This window comes from Anopheles maculipalpis, chromosome 3RL, assembly GCF_943734695.1.
Source record: "Anopheles maculipalpis chromosome 3RL, idAnoMacuDA_375_x, whole genome shotgun sequence".
Lineage (NCBI taxonomy): Eukaryota > Metazoa > Arthropoda > Insecta > Diptera > Culicidae > Anopheles > Anopheles maculipalpis.
Window position 1 is genome coordinate 23,009,391 of NC_064872.1, and position 26,395 is coordinate 23,035,785.

A 26,395-nucleotide genomic window follows, 5' to 3' on the forward strand; every position below is an offset into this window, starting at 1 on the left:
AGGAATTGTTTGACCAGAAGTGTTGTTCAATGAAGACACAATTTGTCCACTCTTAAGAGGACTTCAATATATTATCTCACAGCTTTTGTTGAATCTTGCTGGTATCGTAACTGATCTTGAGGATGTTTTCATAAAATATCTCCTTACGTTAACTGTTGAGTGAGCTTCAATTTGAAGATATTTTTAATATTCTTATCGAATTCGCCTGAAAGTATGCAATCCGCAATACAAAGTTTTCTAATTGGCTTCGTAACTGTGCTTTGTGAAGGTTCAATTTTTCATTTTTTTTTGTGCTATTTGTCCATTTTCATGACTATGTCCCCAGAGGCGGTCTATCAATATCTGTCTGTTATGACTCTATTACAATACAAGTTTGACTTCTACCCTCTTGCTGGACCATGTTCTACAATTAGTAGCAAACTTTCTACACCTGCATGTCCCAGACCTTGTATCGGGTTTTGTGTTGTAAATTCCTAGCCACCGTTCAACGCGACATTGTTGAGAAGTTCTCCCAGGGAAACAAGATATTTTTTGCCCATTTCGTCGACGTTTAATGTCCGTGAATGCGCTCGTTCCCTTAGGTGTATCATGTGTGCTCCCATTCGAGAGCGCATAATATGCCGTGTGTGACATGTATGGTCGTGGTTAGATTGCTCCACCACTATTATTCCCCTTCCCAGAATCTCAAAATAAACGCATTGCGGGTACGGGTACTAAGAGTTGGGGGTGGCAAAAATCAGACTGTAATTCTTTGCCGCGAACGAGGTCTAGTAGCAGCCCATTCATATTCATTCTGGTCGACGTGCCATAGGTGGTGGTACCACACATAACACTCACCAAGCTTTTCCACCTTCTTATCATACGATTCGATGGAAAGAGAGGACATTGTCCCAATGCTGAGGGTGAAGCTGAGACCTGGAAGCCGGGCCATTGTTTTATGAGTCTGCAAACGCATACCGACCAAAAAACGGTTTGCAAGCCCGCATGGACTTAACGAAGTGGAAGGGCTAAGGACTGTTTCCGTATGCGTGTGAGTGAAAAGTGTGAAAAACCTTCTGCTGAAACGGAGCTGAAACGGATGAGAGAAACAGTACGCCAGGCAATAAGAATATTTGCATGGTAAACATTACACCCTGGCGCGGTTCTCAGGTCCCTTGTGTATGTGTGAGAGACAGTTACATTCGAAGGTTCTTTTGTATGGTAGAAGGCGAGAAAAAAAAGGCTCCTCCAACAGGAAGAAAGCAAGCAGGAATGGTCAAATGGAAGTTTATTTGCCTTTGGCGATGGAAAACACTCGCCCCAAAACTTAGGCATCATAGGCTCGACGTTCTTCTGTGGCGTGTTTTCATAAATTTTCATTTCCGGCCATTGCGAAAAGATGGCATCGGCGTTTGGAGTAGGAAACACCGTTTGTAGGACGTTGTGCGTAAGCACGTGAAATACTCCTCACCAAAGCACATACACACACAGACAAACACACCCAGAAAGTCGATTTGTTAAAGAAAAAATGGCGTTTTCCTGCCTCTTGAATGCCTTTGAAGCCTCTTGGCAATGGGAAGTGGAATGTTGGTTCCATTCCACAACACCGGAAAGGTGCCGATGATAGGTGCCAACTTAGGTGGCTTGGCAAGTCCCTCCGAAGGGAGGCAGGGAAGATGTGTATAACAGGGGAGTGAGTTTTTGCAATTAACTCAAGTACTTTATCCATGATTCATGGGGCGCTTTTCATCATCGAAATATGCTTCTCCCATTTGCAGTACACGAGGTAAATTACGACGAACCGCCGTACGTACGAACACCATCTCGTTTCGTGTTTCGATGTGTAAAGTAAACCTTCGGCTGTAATTAAATCAATTTTCCCAGCGCACAATACCGGGCAAAAAGGTACTTGCCGGGATGTCTTGGTCTGTTCCCTTCTATCGTATTAATTACAAGTAAGAAAAGAAGCATTTTCTCTCTACTCTCGAAGCACTCACGGACTGTCCGTAGAACATGCAAACAGAAGGGCTATAATCCTTTTTCACTTACACTGAGGCACATGCACGGAAGATGTGTGTATGTGGATGTACAAATTACTTTAAATGTCCTAAGACGGATTATCCGTTTGTGTTTTCTTGTTGGTGTGTACGTAAAGTTGGGTGGCGATACGTTCAGGTTCAGGTTCAAGAACTTTCGCTGGAAAAAGGTATTTCCTTCTGTTGTGGTGTCCGTAATGTTCTTATGGGATAAAGAAAATGGTTCCACATCCCCGCATAAACGTATATGTGCCTGTGTCCACATTGTGGCTTCTTAAGCGCGAAACATTTTTCCGGTGGAAGCTGCGGTCGGTTTTAATGTACGCCGACACCGGCAAACCTTATCCGGGCAAAGTTTATTTATGTCCCATGTGTACTTTAAACGTACGGGATATTCGTACGCCATTGTCGACATCAGGATGTTTTGGTGGTTGTTTTGGGGTTATGTTTTGTGATTATTCTGAAGGAATTTCACACTACCCGCACAGGACCAAGATAAACCACACATTGAAGTTGGAGATGTTGTCAGTAGCCTCGTTTACTGACACAAGATTCAGACTCAACACAAACATATCCTTTATAAACATGGGCCAGTTGGCTCCCGATAACAGATCCTTTGCCAGCATTATCTTCATGAAGTTCATTTGCTTTTTCAAAAAATACTCTCCAAAAGCAGGACTATAGCTTTCCAAAGTAAACCATTATCGGGTAAGGGTACCCAGAGTACGGTTTTCACTTTTACCTTCTTCAAAATGTTACGCTCATGGAACGGCATTCTAATTGCACAAGACATTTAAAAGGAATTAAAATATAACGCAAGAGGAAGGCAGATAGACGCTACGGCACAACGTATGACACCGAGGAGTGCTTATCTGTGCATCCGCTTTCTGTGTGGAGCCTAACGTGTGGAGAGAAGGATTTTCTTTCAATTTTCTTGGTTTGTCTTGTCTGCGAGCCTGAGGTCTGAACGGCCGTAGATAACCTGCCCCAGACTTTCCAAGTCGAGAGCTTGATTTATTGTGTGTCGTAGAATGGCTTGTTGAGGGACCTAACCAACGTAGCCAGTCAGTCGGATAGCTGAAAACCCAAGCGACAACAGTCTCTATAAAACGTATAAATAAGCTTTTTGCATGCGTAGAAGAGCTAATTTGCTATGCTGACTTTTAGGCGTGCTTTTTCCATAATATACAGCAAGAAATTGTAAGGTATATTGTATTTTATAAAACTTGTTGAAAATTTAATGAGTTTATTCCGAAACAGAATAACCGCTCTATGACCCAGACTGTCTCTTGGGCGAATTTTCCTATCACAGACAAATCGTATTATGTGGTTCAACGAGCGTTGCATGTTTGTCCACAAGGACTAATGCAAATATTTACCATACAGCCTTAAGTTAGATGCCTCCCAAGGCTTTTCTGATTGATTGCAAATCAAAGGAATGAGGATTAGATAATTAATCAGTATCGTATGGGAAATCCATACCGAAAGGTTTCGAAGGCTTTATATAGAGTAAATGACTTTAGAGTTGAATAATTGTGGCAATCAAGAAGAGGTTTAATGGATGTGTGTTCTTCGTAGGAATTGATTTGTTTTGTTATTGATTTATTTAATTAAATACTAATACAATTTACGGATACAATTATTTGAATTAAAAATAATTGTTTTCTACTGTTCAACACCAATTTCCATATTCGTGAAGAAGCATTTTCTGCACCATTGCAATCTTGAACGATTCCGCTGACTTCAGCTTCAACCATATTGTCCTTTTCATTTTCCAATGCGACAAATTCCACGTTCGTACCGTAAAAATAACATTACATTACCGCCTGCCGTCTCAATTACACATTCGCCGGTCGGTCGGCCTCACAACTCACTGTCTTGCATCGCAATCAAACCGAATCCAATTTGACCTCCGGAATAGCCCTCGAGAAGTCTTTGTCGTATTCCCAAAATTTTATTCACGGATGAGTGAAGTAAGCCGGAGGATGGAAAATGATTTTCCACGAGTATAGCATTTGTCGCAGCAAGCACGAACGAAAGAACGAAATGGAGTGAATAGCCGGAAGCGATTGGATAATCTGCAACGATAAACGTAAAATAGGTTGTCCGGAAGAGGTTTTGCCTGGTAATAGCAGTCGTAGTAGTAGTAGGGAAGAAAGCGCTGAGCGTCTTATTTAAAATTCAACCGTCCGATACTTTCAACCCTCAACCGATTCGACTGGTAGACAGAGTCGGTAACATGTCGAGCTGTCGAGTGGCCATCAAATCTCATATCCTTCTGCTCGTGCTGGTAAGGAAGCTGTAAGTGGAATGATTCCCAGTTTGAGTGGTTTTTGTGAGTGAAAAAGAAAACAAATTTGTGCCAAAAAAAAAAAAAAGGAAAAAAGGCAAACAACAACATCAAAGAAGCGTTTAAAGAGATCAGATGATGTGTTGTGTTTGATTTGTGAAGGCAAAAGACGTTTTGAAGTGCTTGTTGAATTGGATATAGTAATAGTGCTTGTGGGATGGAATATTGTGCGTGTAAATTTGAGAATATTGATGATTTATAAAAGAAAAAAACGAAATCATCATAGTGAAAAAAAAATTTTTTTTTTGCCAGTTCTTTAATTTCTTCCAAGTGTAAAGGTGTTGTTATTTTTGATCTTTGCTTGAAATCATCTTAAAACTAATTTTTTCAACATCAGTGAAATGTGTTGTTCGGTGAGACAGTGTAATCGTGTACTGGCCAGATGATAGCGAACGAGAGCGGTAAACCGGTGGCTAACGCACCGCCGAAAACGCTTGGCGGTGTTGTCCCTAGGGACTCGTCTTCGGAAATCAACACGGGTACGGTCAAGCGCAGGCCAACCTCACTAGAGGCGAAGGAGAAAACTCCCTCGCCAACGAACGCAGACAGTAGGGGAACGATCAAACCGTCCAACACAAAGGAATCCCTTCTGAAGGATGAAAAGCATCAGGAGAAAGCAACCCTACGAAAAACAGCCAGCAGTGCCAATGACTCCTTTGTGCTTAAAGAGGGTTCTTCGAAAAAATCTCCCGATGGTCCGGAGGCAATCAAATCGTCCAATGCGTCTGGCGGTGTTGATGGCGGGAATTCTACAAACGCTCACCAAACAACTATAGACAGAAGGAAAACGCTGAATGAATCCAAGATACCCGCTACCAGGGCGACACGGTTGGACGAGAGGTTGAAATCGAAACTCAAACCGCCGAGCGCTCTACAAAGGGCATCAAACTTAACGTCTTCCAAGGGTGACACCAAGAGTTCTGCCGGAATGAAGAATTCCAGTGTAACAACGACGCCCAGTCAAAAGGAAAAAAAGGTCAGTTCGCCTCCCAGTGTACCCGAATCGACCAGTACGGTCACGGGACGATCTCAAAAGAAGGTATCATTCATACCGAACCTCTCGATGAGTGCCGCGACGGTAACAACACCTGGTGGAAATATACGTACCAGTGCTGTCAAAACGATTCTACGCACTCGAGCGCAACAGCAATCACTCCAGCAACAGCACAGCGACAGTTCCGTCGAATACAAGGAACTCTATCGTGATTATCCCCTCCCTTTACCACCCTATCGAGATCCTCCTCCCGCACCATCGCCACCCATTTCAACCAATGTCGGTACGATCGGGAAACAGATATACGACGACCAGCTCACCCTAGAGCCCGGAACCAAAAATGAAGATGTCAGCTCGGTTGTCCGGTCGAAGCTGAAGGGCTTCGGATTAGGTAAGCTGATATCATCCCACACCACCAGTCCGGAACGGCGAAACACGAACAATTACGTCACCTTGCCACCATCACCGAAAGCGACCGCGAAAACAATGTCTTCCAAAGCGGGAGCCGGAGACCTGCCGTCTATTCCACAGGCTTCCCCAGTGGCATCACTTCCAACGGCGTCTACCGTTGGACGTGAAGAGAAACCTCGTCAACCTTCCCCGGATGATATACTCGCGAAGCCTGAGTTTAGTTCTTCGCTGTTCAAAAACATTCCTGTACGGCAAAAGAAGGGAACGGTTCCGCATCTGGAGAATTACTGTCTGTTTGATCCTTCGGTCGACTTTTTCAACGAGAAGGAACACAAAATGCGGGCGATTCCGGAGACAGTGGAGCTGGCGGATCAGGTGTTGTATCAGGATCATCTCATCTATGATGCGGTCGTTGATCGAGACTCGGACAATTATTTCACCATTGAACCTGAGTCTCTCGAGATTGAAGTTAAGAATCGCTTGTCCTTGGAGAAGGTTGAAGAAAAGATCGACGAGATCTTCAACAAAACAAGAACGGCGTCTTCTTCCTCGTCTAGCTCTACCAGTGGTTCCAGCCCGGATTATCCATCCATGTTTAACTCCGTAATAGAAACACCTTCGTCTAATTTGGAGTCAACCGACGAGAGTGATTATGGGTTCCGAAATCGGCTGATGGACAATCTAAAGGTGTTAGTAGTTCCGAAATCAATATCTGGTTCGATTCCGGATGAGAATGCGGAGGTGGAGGAAATCCCTGATGAAGAAGCAGAAATTGAGGACACAGCTAGTGGCAAAGATACGAAAGAATCTCCCTCCTCATCGTCTGTGTACTACGGGGTTGTGTTAAAGTCAGGCCCCGTCACCTCACGGCTCGAGCGAGTTCATCAGCAGCAATCAGTGTCGCTGCCAAATTCTCCCCTCGTACAGCACCGACTTCAGCAGCAGCATCAGCAGCAGTTGATGAAGGTGAACCGAAAATGTGATGAATCATCATCGTCTTCCTCGTCTGCCACCGTATCACCACCGGCCGCATCCAGTGCTTCCAGCGAAGGAACATCCACCTCTGTTCCTGCCAGTGGAACGCTTCTCCGTCAGAACACCTTCACTTGCTCCGAGAGCACCACACAAGCAATGACGGTCGGTGAAAGCATAACAGCGCAAACCCAAGGGACACCAAAGGCAATCAACACTTTGCCCGCATCTTCGTCGCCCACAATGGCCGAGCAGAAGGTGACAAAAATGAAATCCGTTACAAGTGTCATCGCCGGAAGTGCGTCCAGCGGTGGTAGTACAGGGAAGGTGGCCAATTTTCTTCCCCTGCTACGCAGCACCTTCGCGTTAGATCCGCTCAAGTCGAGTTTTTCACTGCCTCAGCTTCCAACTGCCGGTGGTGGTGGAAATCGCACTAGTTCTTGTACCGGTGCTATCAGTAAGATACAATCGACGGTACCTACTAGTGCGCAGCAACACCATCAACCACGGAATGGGTCGCTCGATTCAACGCCGTTGTTTAACCGTCTGCGAAAACGCGAACGACCACTGTCGAATCATAGTGATGCGGACAGTGGATTTCTGAGTCCTGCCACGCCGCCCGATTCGAACGGTGCGTCCATCTTGGCTGCGTGTGATGAAGTGATGGATCAAGCATCTTCGCAAGGCGTCGGAACGGCACAATCTACCTCGGATGCGGTGGTTCTGGAGCAGTGCGATAGCATCCAGGAGCTAATACAGGTATCGTATTTACTTAAACCGTACTATTCATTTAAAATAATTCCTCTTGCGTGTGGTTGATTAATACAACTGTCAACTGATGGGATGTGCTGGATGATAAATGTTGAGATTAATGTCAGCGAAATTCGAGAGATTTGAAATTCAAATGCCACAGACATGCAGTACTGTGTACCCTCTTTTTGGAGTGCGGAGTCCTTCGGAACAATTCTCCGAATGCATAACATTATTCTTCACTCTCGTTGGTGATGCGTCTCGAGAAAGTGAAATTCATCCCTGGGTTTCCCTAGCTTTCCTGCACGATTTCCTTCCAGTAGTTCCAGTCAAGGCGGAGGGAGCTCTAGTGCTGATAGGATTGTAGGTAATTTCAATAATTCAAATAGAAGCCTAGCAGGAGAGTGTACTCATATTAGCAATTCACCCTTGGTATTGCTCATAAATTTTGAAAGCGAGCTTGTCTATGACGAGACGAATTCATGCTAGACCCTTCCAGGGGAGACTTTCGGCTGAATTTCGGAAGCCTCGAGCGCACCACGACCCAAAAAAAAAAATCTTGCTTCCGGTGGCATGAAATTGCTGCTCCGGGTAATTAAGGCTCCAAAATTGGCTTCGTTTTTTATTTATTCCATCGGATCTCCGAAGTCGCCAACGGGGTAGAATGTTCATGATTCAATTCTTGTACCCTCGCATATTTTATCATTTGGTCTAATTTTTTATTCACCACACTTAGACGACATGTCAGCAGTCCTCCCGGTGGAGTATATCTTCCAAAGACACGGCAAACGGCCTGCCGGAGAAAAAGCATGATTTAAATATAGCAACACAAAAATGTAAATTTCTCATAAATGTTGCGTTTCAATTACAAGTTAATTAAGGCAGCAAGCAGCAATCGAGAAACCTAGGGAGAGACATCGCTAAACGCTTCCAATTCTTGGTCCAGCTCCACCGTTAGGGTGCCGCTGGAAAATTGGTTATTGCGAGCAATCGACCGTGGGGCTCGAGAGTGCTAATTTGAATTTATTTCCATAATTTCCGCAAACGCAGCCAAACCATCGTCAGTTTGGGGGGGAAATGTATTTTGGAATTTACCTCCAGGTAGAGTGCTCCTGTCGTAGATTGTCGGATGGTCACTCTCAAGTGGCACTTGTCTGGGATGCGGGATGAGAAATGTGTGTTACGTTGTTGTGATTAGGTTTCGATACAATTATGTGATGAAATGGACTGTTGGAGGACTTCGGAGGGTTCTGAAATCTTGCACTACTCACCAGCGCAGAAGAGTAATCAATTAGACGACGACCTACACGGTTGTGCACGTTAGATTGATAATTGATACGATCGCAATTGGTGTTTGGCTTTGGTTGTGGAAATAGTTTACATGCCTCAGATCGAAGCATTTTCCGGCTCACTTACTCCGCTTGACGAATGTGTACTACAGGTTCTTAAGGATTTGGGAAGGTTAAGTTATAGAACGTGCCTACACCACACAGCTGGGATTGGTTTCCGATGGTTAAAGTGGCAATAATCGTAAATAGTAATCATTATTAGCTATTAAGTACATACCCAAAGCAGAAGGTGTAGGCTCTTTTGGTAGGGTTTATACTTTGGATGTTTGTGGTTGTAGTTTCCCTTTGGTTAGGAAAAGCAAACCAACAGCATTTTGTGGTAAGTTTTTTACCCCAAAACCGAAACGCAATCAAGTGGAACTTAATTTTTCCCCCTTTATTTGTTTGTTTGGCTGTGAGTGGATTCCATTTCAGACAAAAATTGAAGAAAGTTTTCCAAAACAAGATGGTGAACGTCATCTATTTTCCCTTGTTCGAATCTCATCTGCGGTGTTGTTTCTATAGAATAGGATATCTGCACCTTGTAAAAAAAACCTTTTCTTTGCCAGAAAGTCAATAATCGTATCCTTGGTTTTCTTATCGTTCGGTCAATAACAACAACCGAAGTGGTCGAAAATAAAGATTGGGGTTGAAAGTGGCTCCACTCAGTTGTTTGCTACCTCGAAAAAACAAAGCAAACAGGCTACAGATAATTGCATTTCACGCTATCGCCGGTCTTGAAAGAAGGACCTGACATTTACGTATCGTGCTACGGCTTTGTGTTTTCCCCAGCTTTTTTTTTTTTTTTTGGAGTTCTGCTTTGCTTATGTCAGTGGACATTTTTAAAATGAAAACGGGAAGCCTTGGACCAATATTCTGTACCTCTTAAGATAACACGAAAGAATAACTTTTTTTTCTTGTAATACCCAAAACATCTTTCTCGAGCGGAAGGTGGTTCGAGCGATCATTACCTTTTAATGAAGAAACATTGTTGAAGTACATTTTATTGCATTTCCTGTACAGGATGCTTACGCACGCAGCCAGAACGCCTATTCAATCGAAGATTGAAATTTGTTGCCACTCCAAACAACACTTCCGAACGATGGTGGGCACGATGGTGGCACCATGCCGCGTATATCCGGCAGCGTTACGGCTTTCAGCATAGTTCGCTCCATGCTGGGGTGAGTAAGGTGATCTTGTAACAATTTTATTACTTCATATCCATGCCTACGTGGTCGTGTGGTGCAGGTTGATGGCAAAACTTGAGCTATGAAAAACTTCCATTTATGCTGTCCGGGAAGAAAATTGAATTTTGATAAGCTTGGTGGATAAGAACATGGGCACATTTGGCTGCTGTTGTTGGTATTTGTGTCATGGTGCAGGTGTTGGAGATTTTTATGTTTCATTTGGAAAATAGCAAAGCGGCTATTAAAATTGTTTTGCAAAAGCAAATTGCATCAAAGTATGTCACTGCACACTTTCAAAAATTCTGATTCTTTACTAAGTGCGAAATTTCCTGAATGTATGCAATTTGCACGACACAAGGCTTGAATATATGCAATTTTACACACGAAGTACACTTCAGAGTTACACTAGACTGAATTGGTTAGAATCAAATTGCAATTTTGGTAAAAAAAAATAAATCATGCTGATTACGCTGTCTAAAAACGGACTTAAATGCTTACGTGTAAAAATATATAAATTATTTTCCATGACCGTAAAATATATATATTTGCAATGCAAAAACTCACCAATCGTCTCTACCCAAAATCGTCTCTCGTCTCTAAACCCAAAAAAACGTCTCTAAATGTATTGTGATGTCAGCAAAATATGGCAATGCGAGGTAGTTTAAGCAATTTGAGAAACAAAACAGGCTTTTCTATGCATAAAGAGCTTATTTTCCTCGTCAAACTGTCGATTCCAGTATCTTGAAACCCCTCGAAATACTTTTTGAAACATATTTCATCTGACATTTATTAGAATGTTTCAGAATGATTTATTAAATGTGATTGAAATATTCAAATTCATTCTAAAACCATTAACAAAATTCGATATGGAATGTTACTGTCTTATCTGTTTGCATTTTCTATCTTATTCGCTTCTCTGGACGCCCTTACCCATATTTTAACGCGTTATCTTACTATCATTACTCTAATTTCCTTCGCCAAACATTGTGACAGCGTTTGGTAGCGTTTCAATTAAATTAAAAATTCTCACCAACTCCACCGTCTAGCGCAAAACAAAACAATACCCAGACCCAGAAACTACAATCACGCATCCTGGTAAGGGGCGAACACTACCACTATGCTAGTTAAAACATTGCTTAAAACAGGGCCCAGCATTGCGCACATTGCGTCGATTTTTTTTACCGGGGTGCAAAACACACCCGACAACCGAACGCATTTTTACGGTTCGGCGAGCACTTTTATTAAAAAATAAATTAAACAAATAAATCATGTCGTTAATAATGTTTTGTCCTCATACACATGAGCGCAGAAGGGTCCGAACGTAATCTTCCCCCTTTTTTCCGTTCGGTTTCTCTCACTTTGGAAGCAATTGGAGATTTTAGCTACGCCATTCGCTCATCAATAGCGAAGAGTCAGACAGAAGTCAAACGCCTCGAGCCTGAAACACGTCGAGCCCGACACGAGCTGCGGAGGATTTTAATCAGATACAGCGCGTTATCATTTAGCTTCGGGGAATTACTAGTGTGTCAGAGCTCGCGCTGTGTTGTGGCAGGTTTCTGACCTTCCTTTTTTGGGATAAAGGGCCCGCAGAATGAATCGTCATCATCTTATGCCCGAAATCCCGAACTGGGTGTCTCGGGCCCTGTGTGTATGCCCATTGTCTATGTCTCTGAGGACATTAAAATAATTCCCATTCCATCGATTTCAAATCCAAGACGTGCACCCTCGGCTAACTCTTGCTAGTTTGCTGGGCAGCGAAGCGACCAATCTTACAGCTGGGCTGGTCGACGAACCCTTCGCTGTTTTTATTCGATATCATCAATGAAAGTACGGCAGGGGTGCGACAAAATTTCCCTAATGATTGCACGCATCGCAACGTGGGCCAACACATACCGGGGGTGAGAACGTGCACGAACTTACTCGGAAGGAATGAGTGGGAATAACATATTCCCTTCTGGGAAATTGCTACTGCACACTGTGCACCCTCTTCTCGCGGAATTCGATTGCATGTAATGGAACTATTGGTGCGTTGAGAGACGATTTTTCACACACACACGACCATTGGATAAAATTATTGCACCCCTACGAATCTAGCAGTGGAAAATGGGTCTAGTCGCTGGGTTTGAGGACACGGAACGATTAATATGCACATTCTGGCCGGCTCACAGTTGCTCGCTTTTCCAGCCGGGCAATTCCGATGACATATAGCAAATTGCTACAAACCATTTTCAACCACCAATGGCACTTTCGTTAAGAAGCATAAGAAGCTTCGGGCTGTTTTCGATCAGAGTGGATGGTCGTAGTGCCATTATAATACGGCGATGGATCGCTATGGTCTGCACAGGGATAGATGCGACACGCAGATGATGTTACCGTTTGGAAGCTATGCATCATTGGAATGGATTTGCGTTAATGTAAAAATATGTGAAGCATAAGGATGATCTTGTAAAATTTAACGATTAATTTTAAAGGAGTTTATCTTAGATAGGGATGATTTTAATTGCTCATTTATAAGTTCTTGTCAAACGAATGGTCAGCATTTTCGTTCTGACATTTTGTGCCATGCTTAACTAACATGAAAATTTGCTATGGCATGAGGGACGAGAAAAACTAATCGCTCTATAGATTTTCTTCGTTATAGCTGTTCAATGGACAAGAGAATAGACCGGAAGTAGCATTGTTTTTGACATGAAATATGTCTGTAAAGTTTTTTATTCAACTAATACATTTCTTTGACATTACGGCGACGTACCGTCGTACTGAATAATAAATTTAAAACAGTTCTTTCGAATTTAAAAGAAAGTTTTAAAAAATTCGATTCAAAAATGTTTAAAGAATACCTTCAATAGATTTTTTGTGAGCAAACTTTAATTTTTCCAAATAATAAAACATTGAGTTTGATTATTGCTATTTATTGAAAGTTTAATGAACAAATTAACTACAGAATTAACAGAATGATCTTGTTAATTACCTTTTCAATTATTTATTCTATTGGCTTAGAATTAAATATTTTCATGAATACAGTAGATAGGTTATTCATGGACGAACGACCTTCTGGTCACGCTGGCTATTTCATGGCTTACTAGACTGCTGACAGCACCGTATTTAGACTCACTACGGGGAACGGTCCGGATGGGATTTGAACTGACAGATATAACACCTGGCCGTACTTTAATCTTTACGGTTAAAAGATTTATAACTAATAATTACTAAATTAATAATTCCTATTTCTTTAGCATCTTTTGGCTCTCATTTATAGACCCAGTTTATAATTAACTTGAAAGAAAAAGCTATGGTGAAATCCTACGTTTTACTGTCTTTTTGGAATGCTTAACAACTGACGTTAGGAAACAACACAATTCCGCTTGTTATGCCTTGCAGTAGCCAAAGGAATTCCATATCCTAGCTTGCGATGTGGATTGCATACTGTAAGGGGGTGGTCAGAAATATAGAAAAGAAAGAAATGATTGTTTTTTCACATCTTTTGTTCCTCTTTTTGTTATGCTCAGTTTTTGGTAAAGTCTTCCCTTTGGGGTAGATTAAATTTTAATTTAGCTACTGAATGAATTAAATGAAACCATATCCAACCGTTTTCTATTTACTCACCCCGGATGTATTTAAACACTTCCACTTCCTGCTGCTTGCTATTCAAATGCTAATGCATCAGAACTGGCCGAAAACTTTAACAACACCCACTGGACGGCACGCGCCAACACCTGCCATCTATAAATCATGTCACAAGCTCACTAATCACTCCTTTTTTGCTTACAAACTTCTACATTGGCTTAATTTTGTCCTCTGGTGGACCTTTAAAAATCATCTCCTGCACAGCTGACAACTAACACAAAGCTGTCGCCTAAGCCACCTTATAATCCTACAATCGGTGGTTGCAATCGAAAATCGCATCCGAACGATAACTGCCGCTTCTCCATCCCCCCGTCTGCTTGGTAACCGAAGATGGCCACCATTACCGTGCACGTGCGCTTGCAAACGGTCACGGTGCTCTGCTTTGGGTTCGTTTCCGGCAAGCGGAAAATTAACTCAACTAGCAGAGGGCTTGAGTGAGAGAGAATGACAAAGTAGAGCCTTCTGCCAAGTGTCATTCGGCACGTGACCATGACACAGTGGTGAGAGTGAATCCCGAAACCTGTCGCATGCCGGTAGAATGATTTAACGAGTAAACGATCCCGGAAGGCGAAGTGTGCAAGTGGAATGCAAACTTACTACAAAAAAGAAACATTTGTGTCTGTTAAATCGGAGTTAAGCATGTGATTATATCTTTTAAACACTGTTTGGGGCTGTTTCAAAAAGGATTTGCAATTGCTTTTTTTCTGATTTGGTTGTTTCTTGAACAGAAATACAGTTTTGATTTTTTATATTTTTTAAAAAATGTTTCAATTTATATAAAGCTAAACAAACGCTTCATTGAAAAGCCGATTGCATACATATAGGCGTTATATTCAAGATTTCCTCTTGATCCCTTTCCAAACCAGCATTTCTGTTAACTGAAAAAAAAAAAGTGTTTTGTTCCTCTGATTTCGGCTTAAAGAAAGTTATCACTGTACCGAACGTTGTGAGAGATCCTTGTCACTACAAGTAAACGACCCATTTGATTAGCCTCCATTCTATGTGGTTTTATCACGCAGTGCAGGTAGATACACGAACATACCCGTGGCTGGCACAATACGTCCATTTTCCAAACGCCACAGGGCCCAAAACCAGGGACGCCATGTAACGAAACGTCTGCAAACAAGCAATGCTCTCGCCATTGCCTCCGCGCTATGAAGAAAGTATGATATTTTCCACCATTTTGCCGGGTGGCGAGACGGTGGCATAAGTTTTCATCCAAACGAGAGAAGAAGATTGCACCCTGCAGCGATGGGTAGAATAAATTTATTTTCTCCCACTCCAATGTCACAACTACGACAGGACGACATCTTGCCAGGAAAGGTTCGGCAACAGCAATCCACGGAGGTGTTTCTGTAGTGAACATATTCTCGTTCGGAGAGAACATCACGAGGGTGAGCGTTAAGGACGACAACATCAAATGTTTCCTTAAAGTCGTCTGCCTACATTGAATATCGCCCCAAACCTTCAACGTGCACAGAAATAGTGGAGAATTCGTCGAGAAAAGCCTCATTCAGAAGACGGGTTTTAAATCAAATTTTCGATCCATTATAATGCGATAAGGTTGCGCGAGAGATAAATAAACTCATCGAGTGGATGTGTGATAATTGCTAATTTAGTATCGTGCAGACCTCCGAAGTACAATACTCTCTGCTCAAAAGTACGGCTCCCAATTTCCTAGAATTTGTAACACAAGCATTACGGAACGCGCTTGCAAATGTTTTCACATCATTGTTTTGAACCGTATCGCTTCCCTTTTGGATTGGAGCACCCTAGTAAATGGGATGCCCCCCCCCCCCCCCCCAAAAAAAAAAGGGATGAAGATCGACCTTTTAATAAAAGTTCCCCAACCTGTCCCTACATTATCTATTCCTTCCCGAGACTGTGTTTGTATGGGATTGACGCGTCCCACGTGCAGACGACGACTACCCTTGGAAAGCACGATAATTTAAGTACAAAGCGGCAAAACAAATTACTTTTCCGTCGTTTTAGGCTTTAAAGATTCGCAGGGGAATTTTTGGAGAAACGGCGACCTTTGTTCTCTTTGTGTTTTGAGGTTTTTCCGCGAGCTATTCAAGCTCGTCTTGCTGGCCCTTAAGGATTCGCACAAAAATCAAATTTCTGTGGTTTTGATGCCTCTAAGCGATCGTCTAAAGGATGAAGCAACTTCCGGGTTTGGAGAGAAATCGCGTTTGTCTAACTTCCAAGGACGCATCTGTCTTTGCATTGTTTTGATGGTAGTGTGGCACAAAAGGTCGTCGGCCTATCTTCCTGGCAGAATACCATAATTGCTTGGGACTGATGGACGAATTTTCTTTCAATTCGCATCGCTCGGATGTTTGCTTGGGCAGAGAGTGAAGAGCGATGAAGAAGTTATTTTGATGCTGATGCTATCTTTGTCCCTCTACTCCCTTTTGTATCGAAGCGGCACAGATGAAGAGGGGCCTGCTTATACAGTTAATTAGAGACTGATAAACACGAAAGCATAAACGAAGAAGCATAAATTCCTAAAACCGTTTCACATGCCCCCACGTACACTCCTTAGAAAGGGGACCTCGGACCTGAGTGTCATAAATTTTTATGAAAATGCGCCACAAAGTTATTTTTTTGTTTCGGAATGTTTGAATGTCTAGTAGCAGCAGTTGTAGTTATGGCCGGTGTGTGGTACAGGAGGCATGGTTTTATGTTGTTCGGTTTTCACTTTGCCGTCCACGACAGCACGCTTCCTTGTTTTTCCTGTGAAATGGAAGGTTTAGAATGAGGAAAAAACCAGTAATAAACATTAAAAACCTGACGCCATGCACCAACGGGAAATGGTGCTGGAGATTACCCTGGAACGGTAAAGGAACGCTAACGGAAGGAACAGAAATATTCGCTACAAAGTGAGTTATGAAATTTTGGTACAATGGCGGCCGGACTTATTGCTTTATGGAAGCACGCTGTTTGAGACGCACAAATCAGTTGGTTTGAGAGAGGGCGAAACCCGGAAGTTGCAATAATCGTATTTTACTGTGGCCAAGTTATCGTGCTTTTTTTTTTTTGTTTTGGGTTCATCGTATAAAGCATGAGACCTTTCTCCGTTTTGGAAAATGGTTTCACATAAAGCTGAAATTGTGCCATTTGAGATGGGTAATTTAATCACCTACTGGAAAGCTTCTGAAGGTTTACAGGTGTGTTGTAGATGAGGACGCAGAAGAAGGAATACGAATAAAGAAAGAATTCTAAGTCGATTGGTCAAGCTAAAAAAGATATGGAAAAAGATGGTAAAGCTAATACAGTACAATGTACGAAAAAAAAAATGTATCTTATAAAACGTTGGAGAGTTTATATATTTGATCCTTCAATACTTCGACATACGGATTACGATACCCAACAGTCAAAATAAAAATTTTGCTAAGGAGAATGCATACATTTAGGCTATTTATTATCTAAAATCGATTCGCCTAAATTGCTACAATATGAATATTACATAATACTACCTAACCTGTCGAGACAAAATCATTACGTTATTATAATAGATTTTTTGCAGGAAATAAACAAGGATCACGCATTGCTGGAACGTACAAATTACTGTACCATGTGCTTAATTGAAAAGACATAAAAAATCATGTTTTAAAATTCTAACTAAACGAAAAAATTATAAGAATAATTTACGTTGTTGCGCTGCTTGCATAATTTTAGGCGGTTTCCCTTATTCAATGCTATACCCTTACGTTTACGCAAGTTTTTAATCTTTCCTCTTGATAACTTGCTAAACCGCATAGCTCCTTTCTTTTAACTTAAAGCCCTGGGTACCTTGGTAAAGCCTTTCTTTGTGGAGTTTCTCTTTCTAATGACCGCATTGCGATTCTAACTCACAATTATCTGATTAACCTTTAATCGGCACACCGGTCTGCACAGTTTCACTTTACAGCCAAGCATGTTCCAGCAATGGGTCCACCGTTCCATCGTCGTCCTTTACAACCTAAACCACATGATAAGTATTTTACAGCATAGTAATCAAACGGATATCATTGCATACAGCCGGGCGTTCAGAATTGCTGCTTCCTTATCGTAAATGCTTACGCTAATTGAGGGCGCACAACTTGAGCCAACCTTTCGCATTCTCAGGAAATGTTCAAACACGAGTCGAGCTGGGTTCTTTTTCCAACGAGGAAAGTGAAAAGTACTTTCACGAAAACATCCGGTATGGAAAAACGCCCTGCTCTCGGAAGGCAGGTTTGTAGCGTTTTACGATCACACTTCCGGGCAATGGTCGCTCGGTGGGGCGGAAAGCACTTGGGTGGTGTAAAAATAAGGGGTGACGAGATACTGGTTGAGACCTGCTCACAAGCACCAACTTCACTCCCAAACGTCGTAAACGTTTCCTAATATGAATTTTATTATCACCACTATCATGAGTCGACTAGTTTTTGGCTTCTCCGTTTGACGAATGGGTTCCTGTTTTAACGGTTCTCCCTAAAGGAAGAATGCATTTGGTGAGGGGGGGGGGGGGAGACTCGCGGTCACGAGAGGCAGAGTATGTCGTATTGTTTCGCTTGGATTATGATGAATGGCGTGCGCTCGGTGGCATGCAGCTCGTGAAATGATTATTTTCTTCTACGCTGATGGTATGCTGAAACCACACGGATTAAAAGCGTAAATAAAATCACACTCCTGGATAGCGCGTCCCGGTGACTCCGGTGGCCTTTAGGTATGGAGATATGGAAAACCGGTGCGACGGCATGATGTCCATAAATATTTTATGGATATTTAACACAGAGAATTGCTGTGGAATTTGATCACTAGCAGCAAACATGGAGTCAGAGGACCAGCGCTTGATAGTTTATGAGCGACTGACATTCATACTACCCGCCGTCAGGGACATGGGAGTACGGCCCAGTAGTCTTGTACGTGTTTGTTGCTTTGGGGACTTGGTGGGCTATTATTTAGTGGCAGTCGAATATCACCGGACGAACCCATTCGGAAATTCGTGCCAACGGAAGATTAGCTACGGCAAATCTAATCTAGCTTCCTGCTTCCTGGACTTCTGAAGCTCAGGCTCGGTACTTGTGTGTCTGTATAGAGAATAGGAAGGATAAATTTGTTTGGAATTGGAGAACACAAGAGATTTATGTCCGGCTCTTAGCAAGAACTTTCTGGTTCTAGTGTCTAACCTTCTCGACAAGTTCAGCATTGGACTCTACATAACACACACTTTCAGGACGGAAATAGGATACAAATGCATTTTAAATCTGACTCCAAGCTGCAGAACCATGTTGTCACTCGCTTCCAGGGCAATAGTTTTGTCTAAGGATATTCTTGCTCTTCTTCCCGTGCATTTTCCACTTTCTAGGATACGATGCAGCAATTGCAATTCTGGGCCGGTGAAATGAGCTGATGCAAATTGGCTTTCCTCGGTTGATTTATGAGAAAAGAGGGCTTGTGAGATGATTATGACGAAAGCAAGAAAGAGTCAGAGCAAACTGAGCACTAGACTCAGGATATTCTCAGAACCAAAACCACAATCACCCAAGTGTTTGTGATGGAGGTTTTGTTTGCAAAGAACTCAGATCACACAGGATCACCACACGAAGGGTTAAAGGGTCGAGTTACATTCCCGTGGAGCCACACACCATACTGGAATTCATTAAATATTTAACCAGAGCAGTGTGCGGAACGAGGATAAAGGATTCTAGAATCCCGTGAGGAACACACACTTTGCGTATGGAATTTTCTGTGTTTGCACTAGACTACCTTTCGAACCGTCGAGACCGTGCAGGGACCGAACGATGTTTATTTTTGCATAAAATGCCAGCAGGCAGGCATGTTCGATAGGTTTGGGCGTGCGGCGTAAATGGGAGGCTGTACTCTACTAATGAAGTCACTTACCAACACACAGACACACACGTTTCGGGGACACAAACAAAACTGAGGGAAACGGTTGGCAAAAGGCAAAGTGTTGCAGAGTGTAAAAGTGTGTTACATTACATCCACCTTTTCTCGTTACATCGAGGGATCGGATGTCATGGTGGTTGGAGTTTTTGGCAAAAGTGCGTCCAATATTTTGCGAGGACGAACGCAAGCGGCATGATGTGGAGCGAACGAATAAATTATAATTGAGCAATTGTGCTGAACCGATATCGCTTAAGCGTTTGCGTTTGGCTGCCTGGGGGGAGCGTAAATATTTGTTCGAGCTGAAAATGATCAACTACGGCGTAGCTAGGTACTGTGTCTATTTGGAGCGCAATGGTGGAAGAATGAAAGGATTTTATTGTAGAAATTGTGGGAACCATGGCAGGTTTTTTGAGGTTATGGATGGTGACTCATAACGCTGAAATACAATTGTTATTCTTCAAGGATAATGATTGTTCGTTAAACCAGCTTCTATAGAGCTGAGAAGCTGTTGATTAATTAACCAACTAGCTCTCTGTTCAACAACAATTACAAAATCACTTGTCATCGGATGTGTTTTTTTTTTATCTTTCATTCTCATACCGTTTCAGGTGTGCGCTTCGAAACGAACTCTCCCGAAAGCTGGTGGGTGAGAAAATCCAATTATCATGCAAATGAGACTTCTGCCTCTGTCAGTTCCTTGTCTCTTATGCCAGCCCAGCGGGACATTGGAAAACAATTTCCACCGCTCTCGTTCTCACTCTTCTCTGCATTTTCCCTCGCTCAATCAACCTAACCGTACGAGTTTTGCTTCTGTGGTCAAATTAGCCACTCATTAAAGGGAATGTACTGAAGAAGGTACATTTCTCGTCTTCTTACAAGCGTATCTTTGCTGTAAGGAGTTTCTGCTTTCTTTCGCAGCATATCACAAATACAGCTCAGCGAATGGTTTCAAGAGAGTGTGAGGCGATAGATAATGATGCCAAAAAAGTAATTATTCTCCTTAATAAATTATCCGAGGGGATGCTTCCGGAGTGTATGAGCCTGGCTTCCGGCCTCATCATCATTGAAGCGTGCCGAGTGGTAGAAAGATCCCCTTACAAAAAAAGGGGGACGAAACACTAGCGCTTCTGATGCTGATTTGACATTTATGAACACCAGGCAGCATGTAGTAGGGAGCGAGTAAAACTAGGCACGAAAAAAGCGAGAAAAAATCGTCCCATTTTTCTCCCTCTCAGTGGGGAGAAATGTGTTGCCTGTTTAGAGGACGGCCCTCGACCTAAAATCGACCGGATGTTACAAGTCTTTCTTATCTTGTAATCGAAACCGATGTAAATTTTATTGCTATTACAAACGGGACCGACGATTGCCGACCGGTTGACTGACATTGAATGAAGGGTCGTTCGAATCGGTCTGACCTTCTGTTTCGATACGCGACACCAGGCGTCTCCATAATGGCGGCGCATTTTTACAGGGTGTGCGCGATATACTAAAGGGATGGGCTAGACCATCGGTAGAAAATTGCGCTTTTCCTTCAACCTCTACTTTAAATTGGTAAAATATGGGTACAAAAGCTTCAACACCTTCACAACTTCCCAAACTAGGTCATCAGTGATTGTGACGATGGCGTCGAGATGATTACCATCATAATGAGGTTCGAACTACCTTTAAAACATTAACCCATCAGCTAGGGAAGGATAGTATACGGTCAATTCTAAGAAAAAAAGGGTGCCATGATTCATTATTCACACCGTGACTACCGTTCTACTGTTCGGGGGCGTTACTGGTGTTCACTCGCACCTGGAAAGGAAATCCGGAACAGCACGACCGACACTTTATCAAGCGGAAATCACAATGCGTGTACCGGAAGGGAATGGTAGAGTAGAATAGAAAATCAATTACCTGACCTTGGGGTTTTTTACCTCAATTGCAATAATCTGACCGAGCTGGCTGATAAAAGGATCCGGGTAAAGGGGTTTTTTGCTGCCGGGAGACGCGTAAAGATAGGCAGTTGTAGTAGTAGTATTGTGAGACAAAAAAATAATTAAAATATGGTAATTTCATACCTTCCTTTTATTTATTGAAAACAACGTTAAGATTCTCCCCCGCCCCGTTAAGATTCAATAAGTGTTCCCAGCGAGCAACGTTTTTTTGAATAAGATGTACACATGGTCTTATGAAGATATTCGTGTCTTAGTTTTAAAGAAAAATGTAGATTGCGCCTCAAGTTATACTATTTGCTTGACAAAATTATCCTCAGAAATCTGTTTTCAAATATTGGAGGTTTTAACCTCAGCTAGTTGTCTTATCTATTTTGACGTCTCAAGACTAAATTTCTGCATTCGCTCCACACTTATTGACACTCAAAAATAGCCTGTGTCAAAAGCAATACTTTTTTTTATTTTATTAGAGTACGACGGGTCTGCAATAAAAATTATGTAAATTAGTTATGGTAGATGTCAATAAATCCGATTATTTTAACTATCTTTCGGGCTTTTTTCAAGGTCAGCTCAGTTGTAAAATGCACTTGAAATGTAAACAAAGGAATCTTTTTTAGAAATTTTGACTATACAAAGTTTACAGAAACTTGATTCATATTTGGTTTAAATTCAGACACGCACTACATTTTCAGCACATTAAATCATGTACTAATTTGTCAAACGTTTAGCAATCAACCTTGTCAAATTGTTATGCCACACGCTTCTAAGTTCACTCATTTCGACTTGCTGACAGCCTGACGTCCCAGATCCCATCATTATTGTTTAATCTCTGACTGTTACCTGGGACACCAAACTCCGAATATTAAAATTAAAATGCCGATTTTCATTATCTTTCATCAGCGTTTTCCAACGAGATCTAAGCGCACCCTTTTTTATTTCGGTCTTGTGTATTAAACACCAGATTACTTGCGGATCAATCACACAAATCAATTAATTAATTAGTGGGAATCGGCATTCAGATCTACCCTAAAGCCCGACAGAATCAATTAGCTACAAAATAGGACGGTAGTTACTGATTTTTTTTCCATCATTTACTTCTCCACCATTGAAATTGATGACTAATGAGTATTTCTTTTTTCTGTTTTTATTTTCACAGGTAAGCTGAAAGCGATCTTAATCCATCCCAACAGGGATTCACAACGGAAGCATCTTAATTCGTTGGAAATAAAAGAAACTCCTAGATTTTCGCAGCATTTGATTCCAAGTAAGATTAGCTTTTATTTCCTCTAATGTTCTGTCACAGGCTAAACGTTGAAGGCATAAGCAGCAGTTCTTGGAAAGAACGTTGTTTGACCTGTTTGGGTCAAGTCAACAGATGTCCAGAATGGCCGGAAGTAAAATCAAGACTTTCAGGGAGACAGTCGACTTTGGGCATCGGGAGTGAGTGTAATCCAATGCCAATCATGGAACTTCCTTCCGTTCCGCAGGAGGCTTGTTATGTTGGTGATGCATTTTCTTTGTCTAGGCCTGAAGCAAAATCTTGTTGTTGGCTAATTAAGTTTCATTCGTCTCCCGGCCCTGAATCTAGTCGCTCTAGGGGCAGCATTGACACATCACTGAGGCTAGGATCTAGTCCCGGGTAATTCTTCTTGTATGAAGGGCAGTTTTGTGTTTTTTTTCTCCCATCGTTAGCTCACAAAGAGAAGATCCATAATGTGTTACCAACACTTTCGGGTGATGATGCTATCGTGTTGCGCGCTTGAAGGATATTTGATGAAAATGCCATCACAACAACATGCTACACTCGATGATCTATCTATATTTTGGCCCATGTAGTGCTGATGTTGTTTTATTTTGCTTTTGTCAGTAGCCTGATAAAAGAAATATCCAACATTCAACAAACTCCCTGATTGGTCCTTTGTTTGGATGAATCGTGAAGCAAGTAAGGGATGCGTTCGATATTTTCTTTTCATTACGCACGTTGTTCTAGTTTCAGAATGTACCTTCACTATGGAGGCTCATATAGAAGATTACCACAAACCGAACAACTTTAACCGATCAGTTACACACCTTTCCGCTTTTTTCGTAATTTCACGTGCGTAGATGAGCAGCTTGTTTTCATTTCACTATGCTGCTCAAGTGATCTCTGTGCATGACGACGGTACATGGAGCAGAAAAATTGCAGTTGAAATAATAACTTTCCTTTTCTTCTTGTGATGGGATGAAACGAACAGTCCATTCGAGTGGAAAAACGAAACGACCGGACGTGTCTGTCTATCCGTATGATAGAAGGTTTCTTCCTCCAAGGATCTGATCCCTATGAAACTGCTCAAAATGTTGGACCGATGGTTGGTTCTCCTTCCTTTCTCTTGCCTGATACAGACATTTATAGCTTCCAAAAGTCGACAGAAACGATGGCAATGGGACATTGTAAGATGCATTACTCTTAAGCGATAAGCGAACTGAGCTGAAAGTAAAGATATTGCAGAAACAGAGAAGTCTGTGTATTGATTTTTGGCAAGTGAAATCGATATGCGCAACTTACCGACTTTAATATGTGCGTTGAATACTGTTGTGTCTAATAAAATACTCTTGCTTGTTCGACTGTTCGTGTGCGACTGACTGTATTTCCTGCTTATAAACCAATACTCTTATTCTACTTATGACTACTTACGCACTACTCTTACACCTATACACTAATACTATTTACACACTACATTCTCCCCCTTAAACGAAGTTTCTATCCAATCTTTACACTTCTCCCCCTTAAACGAAGTTTACTTATTTTGGGTATTTAAAACGTGGTTGCCCTTCTACTCTTTTTGATCTTCGTACGGGTGGTGGACTCGACTCACTTCTTTTTCTTTTGTAAGACCATTTGTTTGATATAGGTATTCTATTTACTATAAACTTATCATGCATTGTTTTTCGTCTTAATTGATTTTTGTGTACTTTACGTATTATTCCATTAATGCTTATTAGGTACACGACTTCTCCTATTCGTTTTTTTACTACAGCTGGAATCCATCTCAGAATTTCTTTAAAATGATTCCTGTAATATACCTCTTCTTCTTCATGAAATGCATCTTCCACAGTTCTTTTCACAATATCTCTTGTTTGCTCCTTGCATTCATCGGTAATCTCTCTTTTGTGTGCTGCTGTAGGGTTAATTTTTGCGATAAGGGTATGTGGTACATAGCAAAACACTTTTTCGCTTGGTGTCGCTTTTGTTACTGTGCATGGATTGTTTCTATAGTTTATCAAAAATTGATTTAGTTTCCTCTGTAGATTTAATGCTTTAAATCTTGCATCTAACAGATATTTTTTCAATGCATCTTTGACCGTTCGCACCGCCCTTTCAGCTAATCCGTTAGATTGTGGGTGATACGGTGGTGATTTACTGACCTTAATACCTTTTGACTTTAAAAACATGACAAACTTTTCTGAACTAAAGGGAGGCCCATTGTCTGATACTATCTCTTCTGGCACTCCGAAACATGCGAAAAATGTTTCTATGACTTCAATTACATATTCTGCTCTTATACTTTTCATGATTTTCACTTCTATGAATTTTGAGAAACTGTCTACCATTATCATTATCGTACTATTCTCGAAATAAAAAAAATCAATGTGAATTCTCTCAAACGGACGTAAGCTTTTTGGCCATTTTGTGGTAACTACTTCCTTCGGTATGATCTGTCTTGACTGGCAAATTTGACACAATCTAATGAAATTATGAAAATCCTTATCCATGTTTTTCCACCAAACTAATTTTCTTGCTGCCATTTTCATTCTTACAAGACCATCATGATTATCGTGGAACAATTTTACTATTTCCTCTTTCAGTTTTTCTGGCACTATCACTCGATCGTTGAATAGCAGTATTCCATTTTCTATCCCCAAATTGTTTTTGATTTTAGCATACTCTTTTAACTGAACTGACTCGTTTTTTGACCAACCGTATTTTACGTTCTTATAGACTTGTTGCAGTAATCCATCGTTCTGCTGATATTTTCTTATCATTCCAATGTCTAAAATTTCATTTGAAGATAGTGCATTCAATGACACTTCTACTTCTTCTATTATTGATTCTTCTGCTAATGGTAACCTACTCATAGCATCTACATGACCCATATTTTTTCCCGGTCTATGCTCAATTACATACTCGTAGTTCGCTAATATTAATGCCCAACGGCTTAATCTCGCCACAGCTATTGATGACGTTGCTCTTGAAGGCTTAAAAATTTCCTTCACTCCTGCATTATCCGTTACTAGTTTAAACTTTACTCCGTAAATATACTTATGGAATTTTTGCACTCCGTAAATTACCGCTAACGCTTCCTTTTGAACTTGTGCATAGTTTTTTTGTGCTTGTGTTAGAGTCGCAGACGCAAAATAAATTGGCTTCTCTTGTCCACCTATTTCATGCGATAATACCGCACCTACCCCATAGGGACTAGCATCTACCGTTAATATTATCGGTTTTTTAGGATCATACGGTTCTAATACGTGATTTGCCTTTAGCAGTGATTTCGTTTTATCGAAAGACTCCTGACATTCTTTTGACCACTCAAATTTAACATTTTTCCGTAACAATTCGTGTAATGGTCTTAGTAAATTTGCTAAATTTGGCAAGAACCTTCCATAATAGTTTAACATTCCCAAATATGCTTGTAATTGCATTACGTTTTCAGGTGCTGGGGCATTATCTATCGCTTTAACTTTATCTGCATTTGGCGTAATTCCGTCTTCCGTTATAACGTACCCCAAGTATTCTATCTTCGTTTTGAAAAATTCCGATTTTTTCTCATTTATCTTTACTTTGTATTTTTCAAGCCTCTTCAACACTTCCATCAGATTTTCCATGCATTCTTTTTTTGTTTTGCCTCCTACCAAAATATCATCCATGTATGCTATACCTGGTGTTCGTATAAGTATTTGATCAAT

General features: G+C 41.5%; 1 protein-coding gene across 1 annotated transcript in view; it reads left to right on the plus strand.

The window, feature by feature from the left end:
• The first annotated feature begins 4,747 nt into the window (after positions 1-4,747).
• The window catches only part of LOC126563716 (protein sickie), a 231,060-nt gene continuing 209,412 nt past the window's right edge, over positions 4,748-26,395 (plus strand). The window contains exon 1 of the mRNA XM_050220362.1: positions 4,748-7,501. Within this exon, the coding sequence (XP_050076319.1) occupies positions 4,748-7,501 (2,754 nt within the window). The remainder of the gene's footprint in view (positions 7,502-26,395) is intronic.